Source organism: Falco cherrug, chromosome 4 (genome assembly GCF_023634085.1).
Source record: "Falco cherrug isolate bFalChe1 chromosome 4, bFalChe1.pri, whole genome shotgun sequence".
NCBI classification, from domain to species: domain Eukaryota; kingdom Metazoa; phylum Chordata; class Aves; order Falconiformes; family Falconidae; genus Falco; species Falco cherrug.
In genome coordinates, this window is record NC_073700.1 from 80,815,500 (window position 1) to 80,832,037 (window position 16,538).

The 16,538-nt window shown below is 40.5% G+C and overlaps 1 protein-coding gene across 2 annotated transcripts in view; it reads left to right on the plus strand.

Moving 5' to 3' along the window:
• The window catches only part of SCIN (scinderin), a 50,850-nt gene that overhangs the window by 13,429 nt on the left and 20,883 nt on the right, over positions 1–16,538 (plus strand). For both annotated transcript variants that reach the window (XM_055709878.1, XM_055709877.1), the window contains exon 4: positions 5,655–5,804. In XM_055709878.1, coding sequence (XP_055565853.1) covers positions 5,655–5,804 — 150 coding nt within the window. The remainder of the gene's footprint in view (positions 1–5,654; positions 5,805–16,538) is intronic.

A 16,538-nucleotide genomic window follows, 5' to 3' on the forward strand; every position in this document is an offset into this window, starting at 1 on the left:
GGCTTTCTGTGATGTGGTTATTTGCCCAGGTTTTTATGTCCTTCTGTCTAAAACAGAAGCAGCTAAGCCTAAGAGGAATGAAGGCAGCAATAGCTTTACAAACCTTTTCTTGTTTTAGCCCTTTCGTATGAGTTGTGGGGGTAAAGAGAACGCATTACGGTGTTTCATATGAGTGAGCAGATTTAGCTGAAGGCCTTTCCCCACCTCCCCCCTGCCCCCTTGTGCTAAGCCCCTCTGCGTCATAGCTGTGCTTCTGTACCTAATGTTGTGGTTTAGAGGAACAAAAGACATACATTATAAGTCAGTGTAAGTTATGTAACATTGATGTGACAGGATTTGCACTATAGATTTAGCTGACTCTCAGCTAAGAGTAGTTGTGTTTTTTCAGTTGAGGTGCAATTACATTCTGGGAGCATGTTCAGGTGTAGATGCAGGCAAAGGTGGACAGGTTTAGGGTGCATCGGTGCCTGCCAGCAAAGAATGGAGGCACATCAGCTTGTGATACTTGGCTTAAAGTTTTTCCTTAATGAAAACCTAAACTTTTATTTCAAGATTAGTGAGGCTTAATCTCTTAAGCATTTCACTGTAATTTTCTACCAAAATTGAAGTTTTGCAACAAGTATGCTTCAAATTAGAGTTTTGAAACTTATTTGTTTAGCTTTTTAATATTTCTTCGTGTAATTGCTGATTTGCATTCCATTACAGTATGGGCTTGGAAATTACTAGCTATTTCAACAAAGATGTTTAAAACCCTTGTATGTTCAGGACATGTTTTTAACTAGAACAGAACTATGAGTTCTTAGGATTTAAGCTTCTTGGCTTTTGCTTTCATTGTTCTGGGTAAGATTCACAGAAATGACACCAGGATGCAGAGTGTTTTCATTTGCCTCCAGACTGAGCAGGCTGCCAGTTTAATACAGAGGTGACTGTGTTAGAAGGGAAAATATGTGTCATTTCTGAAATAAGCGAGTTTTTTTGTTTTTCCTTCCCTTGCTCTGCATGCCATTTGGGGCTAGGGCAGGAGGTGTACTTTCACAATTCTCCATACATGGAAAAGTGCCAAGGTACTCTTAGTTACATGAGCCATGCATAATCATCCTGCAGTGCACTTCTATACAAAAGCTAAATGTTGGGTCATTTTTAATGTGCTATAGAAATCTCATGTGACTTGCCCAAAGTCACTCTGCAGGCCAGAAGCTATCAGGAATAAAAGCAGTGAATCCTGCTACTCTATAACTAGAAGACCAAACTGTGTCCCTAAAACATGCAGATGAGGAGGGACCTTGCTATGACCACAGTGTGCAGGGCACAGACATGGTTTGCCTCCCTGACCTCCCTCAGGAGCTCTAGGGTGGTCATTGTGATTATTCAAAATAACATTTTCTCTCTCAGCTGCTGATTGTCCTGCTGTGACCTGACAAGTATATTAGCAACCATTAATTATCAGGCAGCAGAATAGCCGTCTTCCATAGCATTTCTCAAACTCTGTTAAAGAGACTTTTTTTTAAAAAAAAAATGCTGCTAGTACAAACTTCTGAAAATAAACTGGGCTTGGCACAGGAATTACTGATGAATGAAGTTCCTGGTGTTTTTTTTTTTGAGGGGAGTGAACACTTGAAGTCTTATTTTCATTTTAATGGAAACATTTTTTGTCAGCCCACCAATTTAAAATAAGGTTAGCAAAACAAGCCTAAAAATAGCGAAGCTGTAGTACAGCTAAGAAATTGTGAAAGCACTGAGTGAGCTAAAGCTAAATATCATCTTACAGCCCTAGCTGAGCACTATACATGTATATATATCTAAAAATAAATGCATGAATAATAAAATACAAGCGGAAAGCTCAGTGGTCTATTGGACATGGTTAGATAACTAACTGACTATTTCAGGTAAATCTGGACTAAATATTGGACTTGTCAAGAAGTGGCTTTAACTGTTAACAGTGTCTCTTTCTGGCTTTAAGTTGTTAAAAATCCAGTCTGCCTAGAGATTGAAATGGGTAAGTTATATCATGAAGACAAACTTGGAAATACCCAGCTGAACTTCTACCATGAGGCCTCAAAATTAGATACATTTAAAAAGATGATTGTACTTTGGAAGAGAAAATTAACTAAATCTACGCTGCTGAAAGCTTGTAGCACAGAATACTTATGATACTTCTTTGGTGCTCGTGGTAAATACAGTAAAATATTATATACTTTGGGACACTTTCATGACTTGCGGCTGCTCACTTCCTTCTATTAGATTATACAGTATGTGAAGTTTAGCTTTCAGTTTTACTAAAGAATACTAGTGCTGAAAAGGAGCAGAGTCTTGTTTCTCTAGTTTTAAAAGATTTTTATATATATATATATATTATTTTTTTTTTAAATAACCAGGGAATATGTAGGTTATAGGAATGGTATGGCTTATCCATGTGAACTCTAGGTCAGGGATTTTTTCAGACTGCTTGTTGGTTCGAGTTTTTTTTATGTAGCAGGAGAAAACTTTACCACACAAGTATTCTCATGGTTGCAACTAATAAAATTTTGTGTTTAGTTTAGGACAAAAGTATTTAGGCCACATTATTTGTGGGAATGTTTCTGTAGCTTAGGAATATGGACACCATAAGGAAAATAATGAAATCTGCAAATCAAAATCTGAAATCCATTATTGTAGACTTTTTAAAGGTCTTTCTCCTTCCTTGGGCAGATTTGAAGCCTAGAGCCAGTGGACTGTAGTAGCGCTCAGTTTAGTCACTTCTTGACTGACAACAAACTGGGAGAATACACTTTGAGTGTAGGGTAGCTAGGGTGCACTGTGCAGTGGGACCTTCAGGAGATGCTAAGGAAAGAAATGTGAGTTGTTGTCTGAGAAGTAAAGGTCTTTGTAATCTGCAGTGACAATTTAAGCCTCACAATTTTCCTTTGTGGTTAGTACAGTAAATAGTATTCATTTTGTAGATGGGAGTACTTGTTTGAGGTTGCATGACTGGTTACCAAAAGACCAAGAGGAGGCTGACATGTACAACTGAAACTGAACTTTTGACCTTTCTGAACTAGTGATCTCCGTGAATGGTACCATACACACGGAGATAAGGCAATAGCTGCCTATCTTTGGTTAATTTTCTATATGCTTTCTTCCTTATTGCTTCTGCAGACTGTGGGAAGTAAAGAATTCCTATTTACTGCGGCTACATCTCTAGTGACTCCTGCTTTATTACATAATTTCAAATAAGCTCAATTAGCGGGAGGTAGGCCAAGGTGGGAATGAGTAAGTTTGCTAAAATTGTCAGAAGCTAAATGACTCTGTGTTTTGGGAAGTCTCTCAAAACTTGGGAAAAGATGGCTAAGGCAGTGCATGGCTATAATAACTATATTAAAAAATCTGCTCACATTGAAGCTTTTGACTTTCTACACACTCAAGACAGGCATTCATTAATCTTCAGAAAATTCTGTTTCCCTGAGTGTGCACAGATACTTTCTTTTCCAGTGGAAATGCCAAAAGGCAGATTTAGAGATAAGGTTCAGACCTGAACCCAAGTATGTCCCAAGCTTTTGAATACTTACTAAGCTCTAAGCTGACAGTATTTAATCCAGAACTTGGAAACAGATTTTTTTTTCCTTGTTTTAAGCCTACAGTGAAATTGGTAAAGTCAACTTGAACAGCTCACAGCTTTCATTGCATAACATCTGCAAGCTGAAAGGGATCCAGTTCTGGGAATCAGTGTAATGTTGACGTAAGCTTAAAACTTTGCCTTTGAGGGATGCTTCTGAAGGGAAGGGAATTTGGCTGTGAGATCACTGATTTTGGGGGGCAGGTTTTGTGTCCAAGCTGGTAAAATGTAAATGTTAGAAGTTACTAGCCCTGTTTGGCATGCAGATGGCATCATTAGCTGTCTTCTAAAAGTTTGCATCTGCTGGTACTGAGAAGCTGTACTTCAGTTCTCACTTGTCTCATGTCACCATTTCAAGTAATATTAAATAAGGACAGTAGTCAGCAGAAATAGCTTAAAAAGCTTTTTTTGCATGAAGCAGGTTTTCATCTGAAACTTGCTTTATGTAGTTGTAAATAAATTGTAAAACCAAGACCCCAGTAATTTACTGGGGACTCTAAATCCTTGTTATTTGCATTGTAGATGAACACAAACCACTTCAACCTTCTAATGTTGAAGATGACTGTGTACCTTTATTGTTGTATTGTTTGGGCTATTTGATAGAATCATGTGAAGAAGAATCAAATTACTTTATTCTAGAAGAAGGAAGGGGGGGGGGGGGGGGGAGGAGCAACCAGTCAAAGCTGACTAATTTCCTTTGACTAGCTCCTTCCAGCTCGGCCTGTAGTGGCTCTGCAGCTTATGGCTCTGAAATGCTTTGCATGCAGGATGAATAATGGGACTTGCAAAAACTGGAGGTCCTTGGTCTGTGGTGTGACTGGATTAGGTGACCTGTCTTAGGCTCGTCCTGGTGGTGCTCCTTCCTGAGAGGTGCCTTGGGAACGTGCTCCATTCTGATTGAATTCTGCTTTCTGCATCATGTGCTGGGCATACCCATTCATTGCCTGTTCATCCAGATGAAAGGAAGGCCTTGAAGGCCCATGTAAGATGATACCTGGGACTGGGCTTCTTCCACCAGAGGACTGGGCTACTGCCACCAGAGTGCTCACTCATCAACCTGAAGAAGAGCCACTGCTGCAGTGTCCTTGGTTGCCACCTTTACAAGCAGCTACTATGATGGGATTGGATTGCCCCTGTGGCAGCAGTTCATTCCTAGCTCCTGCATTTTCTGAATTAAGGCATTTTTTACATTGTCGTCAATGTTGTCAAAATTACTCTTCTGATTATTTTAGTCAGTTTCTGAGGCAGGAAGGGGGGCAAGGTATATATCCTGTCTTCTGCTGGGGAGAAACTTGGTGGTTTAACTGACCAGAAAAACTGCATATTCCTGATCTGTAAATCTATAGAAGTAATTTATAAAGATATTTGTGGTAACTACAGTTGAAAAGGCTTGCATTAATCTAGGGTTAATAAAATTTTATGAGCATTAGAGCAGCTGTACACTGAGGAAAAATCTTCTAGTGAGGAAGACTTCTTATTGAAAACACCCATGTCATCTGTTTGCACTTGAGCTGGTTTTGTGGTTTGTTGCAGCAGAGCAAATATCATTATACAGCAAAAAGTCACCAACGTAGAAACTGGATTAGAAGATCTAACTTTACCTTTGAGTAGCAGATACAGTCAGAGTATTCCCTGAGATTTTGAAATTACTTTGTTTCTTGCCACAGATGAGAACCAGCACTGCTGAAGTAGCATAGAAGAGGAACTGACAGATATAAAATAAAAACAATTTGCAGTACCAGATTTAGAAGTTTCAGGTTCTTTAGGTAGCTGAAGATGTATCTGTATTTGTGATAAAACTCAGTCAAACCAGATCTCTGACTATTCTGAGGGTGAACAATCTCTTAATATGTGAATGATAAATTATATTATATAAATATCTTGCATATTACAAATATTTAGGTGACTTAGCAGATCTTTTCTGGAAAATATTTCTGAACGGTGTAGCTTCACTGATGTTCTGGTTGTTTAGAGCCAGTAAAATAATTAAGAAAACATTAATTTCATAATTTTATTCAGTGTTGACTTTTATTGCTAATGTGTATGCTTTTAATTATTTTAGGAAATCTATCAGTGGTGTGGCTCATCATGCAATAAATATGAGCGGCTGAAGGCTACTCAGGTTGCCATTGGCATTCGGGACAATGAACGAAATGGAAGGTCTAAATTAATTACCGTGGAAGAAGGGAGTGAACCAAACCAGCTCATAAAGGTATTGTAATATGCATACAGTTACTGACATAGCTGTGAATAAAATGCACTTACGCCTCAAGAACTAAATAGGATTGGGTTCAAACTTTGTTCTTCAAGGACTCCAGGAACTCATATTTAGGTTATGATAGGCTAGTTTATACTTCTTTTCCTTCCTTATCCAAGCAGTGTTAAGTTTATTGGGAAGTAAAGTCAATCAGTCATCTGAGAATACTTTTTTTAAGAACTTTTTGAATTAGCTGTTGGATGACTGAATTAACAGAAGAGCTCATACCTGAACCACACTATCTGGTCCTCTGTTTGAGGAAAGAGCAGCATCAAGATGGGACAGCACCGAACAAGAAATCCATAGAATTACTATGTATGGGATGTACCAAATGTAGCATTGTGTGTGGAGATGTATGGGGCCAAGCACACTGCTTTGCATCACCACTTCTACTACAAATTCCTGTGCACCTAGCCTCTAGTAACCCTAGTGAGCCCCTTCCTCATATGTTTAGAAAGTTTAACTGTTTATTCAAAAATTCAGATTTCAAAACTGAGTTGATCAAATTAGAGTGCAAAAATAAATTTTCCAATTAATGGGGTTTTCAGATCTTGAAAAAAAAACCCATTGAGCACTGAGTTCTTGGAGGCCACATACTAATAAAAGCATTGTCATTCGGTGTTTGCATGCTAAATTAAGCTTTTCCGGTCATTCTCTAAAAAGAAGAAAGAAGGAAGCAGGATAATAAAGCAGTGCTTCAATAAAACTGAAAATTACAATCAGAATATTAACTTGTACTTCAGATTAACTTCAGGAAGTAGTGCTAATGCTGAATGCAGGTATGCCACCATTTTTGATGGTGCTTACATTCAGTTTTGTCACGTGGAGTAAAACTATTTATTGACCAAGTAGCAAAACATACCAGGTGCTGAGCCACCAGCCCTTGGCCATGCTAGCTGTGGTGATGCCTTTAGATGGCCTGTCCATCTGTTTGTAAGGACTTTTTGCCTGTGGGTATGAGTACCGATGCAGCTGTGCTCAGAAGCTGGGGAAGTGACACCCAGTGCACTGGAGAATTTTGAAGAAAGAAAAAAACCAATCCTTCATCTGGCTTTTTACTTCCCTGTACAGACTTCTCACACCAGCTCTGACATGGTACCTATTTTATACCTGTAACTTTTATGAAAAGAGCACAGGTTAACAACTAGAACCCAGCCTCCTGCTGCTTATTTGAATCACAGTATTGGGTTGCAGCCTGCAGTGGGCCATTGCTGGGTGGCACTGTGGGAACCTGCTGGCACAGTCCCCTGGAAGCAGCCTCCTGCTGCCAAGCCCATCGTGGGGTTACTGCTTGAGGCTCTGCATGGCGTTTCTGTTAAGCTCGTGTGGGAGTTGGGAGCATTGATCAGAACAGCTGCACTTTGCACCTCTTACTCAACGAAGGCACAGATGCAGATGCAAGGTCGGACTTCTGTGCTGCTGCAGCAAGGATGTGGGCCTGCTGCAGGGATGGTCATCAGAAGGCCAGCTGCCTCCTCCCCCTGACAGGCTACGAGCAGCAGGGATATGCTGGCCTCGCCCCTATATCTGTTTGCCAGACTTTGTTCAGCTGCGTGCAACTTGTTTTGTAGCAATCTTGGCGCATGATTAAGAGCAGGAAAAATGCCAAGGTTGTGTTTTGATCCTGTGGTGCTTTGTTATTGTATCAGGGAATAAATCTTTTCTTCACTTGCTCAGTAGTGTATGAAGAAGTTTCTGCTTTTCCTGTTAATTGTGAATATATAGAGGGAAGAAAAATGGGTAGTTCAATGCAAGTAGGTTCATGGCTTCCATTGCTGTCACTGTAGTAAGTCTGATTCAAGTGAGTTTGTCGGCAGCCAGGGCTTACCTTCTAGCCTGCATTATGCTAGGTAGCCTTGCTTTGGGAAGTGCTGCTCACATAACAGGGTCTGCAGCACAGCTGGGGCTGTCCCAGTCCAAGCTCTGAAATGTGCTGCTATTAAGCCAGGAGGGTAGTTAACCTCACAAACATAAAACTTATTAATCCCTATCTCTGCACAAATTATGTTTAGTTCCTGGTGCTCTTCATTTTGCTTTCTCCTTGCTCCTACAAAATTGTCTCTAACTTGCTGTGGCACTTGCCTGAGATGACTGCCCTGAAACTAGTATTTTGCTTGCTTCTTCCCTCTGCATCAGGAAGGATGGATTTTTGCCACCTCCAGCTTGCTTAGAAAAATGTTGACTTATTTTCTAAGCAAAAGAATTATGTACTTTAAATATTCATTTTGTCATCCAGAATGCCACTGAAATCAGAATGAGATTTCCTAAAAATTATCTCCTCTGATAAATGTCAGGAATGATTCCTCCTCCTTTCAGCTGGAAATCTTCCATTTCAGTGGCTACACATGCTCATGCAGTGCTGCTAGAACAGCATTCACTGGGCAGGGGCTGACACCCACTGCGAGTACCAACATAAAGAGCCTGTAGTGATCTTATCCCTACTCCTTAAGCATAGAGTCATGTCTCCCAGCCAGTAAAGCAAGGCTGCTGTGCCTATGGCCCCACCACGGAGGCAAGCCACAGGCTGATTCAACAAACCCTGGCAGACTTGTGTCCTGCTGTGGGATTAGCAGAGGCAGCAGTGGCTGTGCTGTGCTGGTGTTTCCTGGCCAGCCCACTTTCTCAGTGGGAGCTGGGGAGCTGCAGGTGAGGTGAACTGGTCTGAGAAGGGCAGCTGCCGTCTCCCAACTACCATTTTTATCAAGAACTGGGAACAGGCTGGCACTGCTTGAACAATTAGCCCATGGGAGACAGCTGTCTGGTGCATACTGTAGGGCTGGATGAACTGCTGTGGCAGGCCAGCAAGACACAGCTTGCTCACTGTGGGAAAGAGGATGAGCTAGAAGCTGGGTACGTTAGTAGTTTTGTCAGCAGCAAGCCCTTTTTTCATCTGCTGTAGTGACTAGGGACCACTTGGGAACAGACAGTGACTGTCCTGTGCTCACACAGCATGTCTGGAAAGCTCAGACCTGCAGTAGGCACATGGGTCATCTCTTACACTGTAGGAATCACTACAACTCTTTGACTGTGAAGATGAGACAGAAGCTTTCTGTGCAAGTGCATCACAAGTATTTATCTACTTGGTTTCACCTCCATGTTCACGCTGAGGTGAGGTGTGGACTGGCAGGTTTAAACAAGCAGTACTGTATAGGGTTGCTGCCTTGGAAATTAAAAAAATAAACCAACCACCTTGGACAGATTGCTGCTCAGTAACTGTGACGGGTCTCCACAGTCACAGCTGCCCGTAGTAAAATTCACCAGATGCCAACTCTGCTCTGATTTTCACGTGTAAACAGCTGAATAGAGTTACTCATTCTGCTGCACCTTAGGCCTGAATGTTCAAATTGTGTTACAGGAAATTTTTCACCTGCATGGGGCCAATCCAAAAATAGATCTTAGCAATGCTTGAGTCAGTTTGGTTGCTCTAGAGTGACCACATTAGGGTTAAAGCTAGCTACACTCTTTTTTTTTCTTTTTTTTTTTTTTCTCTTCTCCTTTAACCAAAAGGAAAGTTAAACATATGGTTTTAAAGCTAACCTAGGACCAAAATCCTCTAGGATCAGTTGCTAACCCTGTTGGAAACCCCCTTGGGCCCGCTGCACCAACACAGATGCGTGTCCTGACTGCTTGCAGTAGTAAGCAGAGATCTCACAGCACCGCATTTGGGTACCCAAGAGATGACTGAGATCACCAGGGTCTGAGAGAGCAGCCATAGTTATGAGGTAGCGATGCTCAGGATAGACAGTTTTCTAACTGTAGTTGGAATCTATGCTCTGATTCCTGAAGACTGGACAAAACTGGGAAAGCTAAATTTTAAAACTAGTTTTTGATGATTTCATTATTTAGCATTATGGAAATGGTGGGTGAGATGAGTAAATGAAATACCCTGTTTCCTTTCTCCAGTGAAATTAATGTCCACTGTTTGGCAGTGACTGTGTAAGCTGTGCTTGATTTCGGAGTAATGGCAAATTGGAGAAACAAATTGGAAATATCTGTAATTGCAACGTTTTCTAGTTGGACAGCAAGGTGAAGCTGCTTGCAGTATTGCAGAGAACACAGAAATTCAGTTCTGAGTCACCCGAGGGAAAGATGCAAAGCACCCAATCCTCAACGCATAGCGCACAGACACCTTCAACTGGGATCACACCTCTAGAGATGAAGTAGGAGAGGAGGAGAAAGTCTTAAATGTATTTGTATAATTTGAAATATTGAACACCCAAACAGATTTTTAGATTGACTGTACTGTCATGACAACATAGACTCATCTCCTTGTGATATGTTTTAAGTGTCTCAGGCAGCAGTAAGGGTTTGTCTCCAGGCCAATTAAAAAGTAGGATAGACTGAGTTTTAACTAAACAAAGTATCAAGCCTGGATCTGTCCTTTCTACTTAATTATGAGTGTTTAGCTAACACTTCTCAGGATGATTGTGTTTTCTCTGCAGTCAAAACAGTATGATTCTTTGAACTGTTGTATTGTTCCCCTACAAATTATTCCCTTAAAACAGCAGTTCTTGGTAACATGTGGTTGCTACAGTTTTGACTGCTGAGGTCTAAAACCACAGGAAAATGAAGGTCATATTAGTATGCATCTTTGAAATTGCTCTTCTGCGTTTAAATAAAAAATGCCACACCTTCTGTTTACTGAACATTTGGAGTTGTCGTGTGCCTGGTTTTGTTAGGGTTCTAGTGGCCTTACAATAGATGAGTACAAACTCACTTCTAAAATACTCGTGTAAATATTCAACTAGTTTGAATATTGAGCAACAGAGGGAACCTCTTCCTCCTCTCTGATAATGCAGCCTTTCTCCTCCTCCCTTTTCCTTTTAAGTTCCTAAGTAATGCTTAGTCCTGAGAATTCCTGATTGCCATTGTGTTCAGTGATGGTTGATTTTGCCTATGGTGTGAATAAATACTACGCACGGAGGTATGGGAATGATTTGATCATATTACAGCCAATCATGCTTTTCTACCTCTGTAACTGGAAAGGGACTGTTAGCACCACACAGTGCTCAGGCAGTCATGCCTCAAGAGCACGGAAAATAAAAAGATCCTGCTGCAAATGCAAGTTACAGAGGCTACGTCTCCAGAGACCCGTATAATGCAAGCATCACCACAACGTCAAGCTCCAGTAAACCTTAAATTAGCTGGATGGATGTCCGTGCATATGGACAAAAGACCAGGACTGTCCCACTCCTCCTTAGTTAATATTTAAATTCAAATAGTTAATAGTTAAATTCGAGCCCCTAAAAATTATTTGCTACAAAACAAAGATAATTTCCAAGGGCAGCACAGAGCGCAGTGAGGTAGGTGTGAAAAACTAAGGCTTGCTGTGACTTGTAGCTAGGATAAATGGGTTTGACAGTGCCAAGGGCATGCTTCTCTGAAGGAGCTAGGCAGGTTCCTGCAGTGTCCAGTCCCATCACATGGATCATTCACAAGGCTTGAAAAGCAGCGCGAGCCCTGCTGGTTTGGTACCTGCTCCTTTCCCAGAGCCAGCAAGAATAGGATCTGACATCACAACTCTGGAAAAGCAAAAACTGCTATGGCTGCACTCATAACATTTGTGGTTTTTCTTGTTCCCTTGCTTTTGGTTATACATGAGGTCTAGTCATGCTAAGGAGAAGTTTGTTTTGTATACAGAGGAGTGGAGGAACAGTGAGAGTGAGGGTGATGCTGGAGGAAGGGTTATTTCTTTTGTGGAATACAAACTCCAGGTATTTGTTAGGGATTAAACAATTGTTTAATCATGTAGATTGTACACAGTTTTACTCAAATTCTGAGAGTTCATAATCTATGAATTGCATGTAACTGTTACAGTCCACTCTGACCTGTTCACTAGCAAGAAAAAGCACAATATGAATAATACTTTAATGAAGTCATATTAGGCCAAATTATCCATGGCGTTGGGAATATGTAAGCCAAAGTAATATCTTTTATTATCTAAATTGAGACAGTTAAAAAAATGGACAAGTTTCTAGGGTATTTTGTGAAATAAATACTTGAAATTAATTTCAGTCCCAGGGCAGAGTTATTGAACAGTCATGTACAAGGGAAAATGAATGCATTGAGAGGGGGTGAGGACAATGGAAATTGTACCAGTTCCCAGTGTAAAGACTCAGCTGTGCAGGCAGACACAGAGGACTTACATTTTCATGAGAATACAAAGACTTGAGAAAGCTAATGGGCAGAAAATAGCAGAACTACTAGCTGTAGTTACTGCCTGTAGTTGTATTGGCTACTCAAATGAACAGACAACTTTCTCGGACTGCTTTGAAACTATGGGTCAAATTTACCCCTCAGGAAGACAAATGCGCTTCTTCACTGGAATGGTTTTGGATATATGCAGGTGTCAGCAAGAATGCAGTTTGGGCCTTGCCATTTTGAACAGTGTGAGTTTACAGGATACGAACTCAAAAGATTCCAGGGCAAAAATACTATACAGCCTTGTGTGCCTTTCACAGCAATCTGAGGAGTGGCAGGTTATAAATCATCAAAGTGTTTAATTAAAATTTATGATGGGCTATGAATGTAGATACAAAGTACAAACCCCTTGCCCTGTAGGGAGCCAGTTTCAAGCTGTCCTGTTTTTCTAATTACAGAATGTGTCTCCTTCGTTGAGGACAGTCCTTTTACTTGAAGCAAATTTGCATTTAAAGGACTCAGTTATGCAACCTGTACTCAGTCAAAGCATGTGTGTCCTGGATTTCAGTACAGCTTAGCTGCTTTGCACCATCTGAGCATCTGACCCAGTGTTTTCCCCAGGTCTAGGTAGAAAATCAGCAGGGGTTTTGCCCAAGAACAGCCGAGGCTGGTAAGGACTCTTCAGCAGCATTGTGAGTTACCCATAACGTTCTCCAAACTGCAGTTTTCAATCTAGGCTACGTGAAGCCAGGTGCTTAAATTACAGGGAATTGAATAGGAGCTGCAGGTGGCACGTACATCTGGAAGTCAGGCTTTTAATTAATTCTCTAAATAGGAGAATGCATTAGAAATTTTACTTCAGAAAATGTTCAGGTGTATCATACTGCATGGCATGAACTAAATCGTTTATGAACGGCTCTAATAATAGGTGGTTGCAAACCTAATTTCTTATGCTAGCAAAGATGCTTCCATACTAGGTATTTTAGTGAATTTCTAAAATCATAGTCAATTTTTGGAAGTGCTTGCAATTAAATTATAACCTGTCTCATTTGCATTCTTATGGGTGAGAAAACCCCTTGTCTTTGTTGTTTTCTTCTTCAGCAGCTGTAACACTTTCAAGGTTACAGCGTTAGTCAGTTATAATGTTATAATTACATGTTAGAATATTAATGGCATTTGTAATGTCTTTTTTCTTTCTGTGCTAGCCCAAGAAATCTATTGATGAAAAACCACTATAATTTTCAGTTATTAAATGAGCATAATTAAGAAGGTAAGGCCAAAGAAAGGAATTGTTAGCAGTTATCTTCACATGGAGTTGTTGGCAGTTATTGCCATGTACTTTCTAGCAACAGGGATATTTAATGGAGAAGAACTGAAAGGGCAGAGTTTCCTAGCTGTGTAAAAAGCTCAGAGAGATGCTTTTGCTGGAATCAAGCATCTCCCCAAGACAAATACACCTTGAAAGGAATTCATTTCCGTGCCCCCACTGCTAGGTCTGCCTCATCCCAACTCCTGTGCAGAGCAACTCCCAAGGGATCTCTGCTCAAGGTTGCCTTTGAATTTTCTTTAATGAAAGTTCTGCAGTGCGGGAAGGGCTCAGGGAGGAAACCTTTGTAGGTTTTTTGCAGAGAAATCTGCATATGCAGATTGCTGTTCCCTATCCAGGCTATATAACACTGGAGTAAAAGTCCTCTCACATCTTGGCAAGGGTGAAGAACAACTGTATAGAAGAAACTTCTCCACATGTTGTGGGATCAGTTCAGTATTTCCACCACCACCAAGTGTGTAACATTGAAGAAATATGTAAATATAATTATTGTATTTACTGCAAAGCAGGTTGTTAGGGCCAGGTCTTTTGCTTACGTAAGTGTCTGAGAGTTTGATGCTATCTGGCTTTACCTGTAAAAATAAGAGGTAGGTAAGTTAAGATGGATTTAAATACTGCAGTAATCAGTGCTGCAACTTCCAATTTTTTAGAGCTGTAAATCATAGCCCCTTTGTTGAACATTTTGGATCCTTTACACAAAATTTACATTAAAAAAAGCAGGAGGAAATTATTTTCAAAGAGCTAAGCAGGATATATCTCTTAGACAACCAGGTGAAAGAAACATTCAGACAGGATCCGCTGGCATACCTGATGTTGGGCTGTATTGGACTGGAAATGCTGAGCTTGTGAATACAGCCAGTGGTGCACTGGGGACATATGTCATGCCCTGAGTAGCTTTTTCCACCTTCCCTTTTCATGGACTGAGTGCTGAAACACCTTGTTGTGGCTCCCTCTGCTCACCCTGATGTTGGTATGTATCACAGCTGCCTGCTCCTCCTTCCAGCAGCTACGCATCCCCTGGGAACACTGTTTCTCTAGCAGGGTCGCTGGCTGCCAGTCACGTCCAGTTCAAGCTTCACAGAATATTTGCCATACTCCTCTTTATACTCCAATATTGATATGGTCCAGCCTGCCACAGCCTTGGGACCAGCCTGTGTGGTGGCACTGCAAATGCCCTGCTGCAAAGTGGAGGCACTTAAGGAATGAAAAGCTGGGAGTTTTGTGGATTTTAGCAGATAAATATTTTTTGTGTCTGAGGCTCCCTGTTGGCATTAGTTACTGATTTATTTCCGTTATTTTCCAACACTTAATGTGCTGTCATGCAGCACATAAGTTTTTTTTATCCACAAGGTTTTCAAAGAGATCTGCAAAGCTACAAAGACTTCAGTGTGTGCCTAACTTTATGTCCCAGTAAAGCAGAAAAAACAGGCATCTCAAGCACACGTTCAAGTCTGCAGGATTCGGGGCTCATTTTTAATACTTCTGCTGGTATCACAGGAGGATGTAACAAAGGAGTAAGATTCAGGTAGAAAGGATTAGCATAGATGCAAAAAAGATGTAGAGGTGATTACTTACTGCATTTTTAATTATGCTTCAGGTAAGCAGGTCACTGAACAGCTCAATTCTCAATGTTCAGCGGCATTAATGGTTACAAAAAGACTGCTTTTTGCATAGTTTCTGCCATTCACCCTCCCAGTTTCTTTAGTACGGGATCACTGATCATCTTGGAGGCATCCTAAATGCCAGACATTTGAAGATAATGTAGGCTGGGGGTTTCAACTCATTTCATGCACACCCAGCCTCAGTGTAAATAGCTAGCTTAGATACTGCCAGCTGTGCAGTCCCAGCAGGACAGAAGGTAGCTTGTTTTACCTTGGAGGCAAACTATGAAAAAACATTGAATTTGTACTCTCAAGACTGGTGTAGATTCTTTTTTTGTGAACATGTTATCCATGGCCTGTTTCACAGAGTGGAAAATTAATGTTAGAACTTTGTTATCATACCAGTAAAAGCTTTATATTCAGATTATCCCAGACAGATAAGCGAAGTTGCAAATACTGTATAAAAAGCTGCCAAAGACGAATGTCCTATTTTTAGGAAGTTAAGCATAGAGATATGAATAAAATTATGATTTTAATTTGAAATTCCTGAGACAACAGAAACTGGCTGAAATCTTAGGCCATAATTTATGCATAAAAAGTGCCATGAGCAACTGATGCCTTTTTATTTGATAGCAATCTGAATGCATACAGATCAGATTTAGACCTTAATACCCGAAAGTCCTTTTGATAAATGAAATACTAAACCCCCAAAAATTAACAGCGTGCCAGAACTATTTGTTATCATACAACAACCCTTTGTCTGCTTCTCAGTACATTATGGCTGTTTCCATCTTATTTTCAATCTCTGTTCAGGCAGGTGGGAGGTCTTCTGCTCAAGGCGAGTGTGTAATGGCATCTGTTGTTGCTCGAATTGCTAGTGAGAGGCAATTTCAGGCAGAAATCTTGCTGGCTACCTGGGAGCAGTTTAGTGACAAGATATGTTCATCCCCTCACCTCTCTGCTGGACTTTTTCCTTTTACTGGCTACTAGAGTAGATATTTGAGTCAATATTTATTTTAGAGAGAGAGTCCTTGTATTTTTCTGTGCTTTGAAGGTTAATAAAAATCTAAGCCTTTATCTATCAATGAGTTTGTGTGGTGAACATAGTTAAGACCTATTGTCTTGCATGGAGGGTTTATTCTCTGTCATAGCCTACACGTGTACTGGAGTTTATGGGAGCAGGATGTACTTGCTTGTGTTAGAGCATGCAAGAAAGTAAATTATAAGCTACTAATCTTGATTGTTTTCCAGAAGTATTAAGTAATAAAACGCCAGGCCCACAAGACAGCTTTAAGTTATGTAAGTGTCTTGCTTTTCTTTCTCTTGCTCTTAGCATATAAAGAGAGGAGTGTGAGTATTTTTGACATCAGATGCTTGGGATCAGGGCCACAACAAATAGTTCAGTTTCAGACTGAGGAACCTAACCCAAACTGTGTATAGTAAGACAAAACACAAACACAGTGCTAGTGTTAGTGTATACAAGTTAAGTGAAAAAACTGGTTTTCTCTCTTAATTAACCTTCACTTGACATGCTCTTCAAGTGGTGTTTTCCTAGTTGGATTTTCAGCCTCACTGAACTCTTTCAACTTCTTGCTCCCATTAAATCAATATCAACTATTC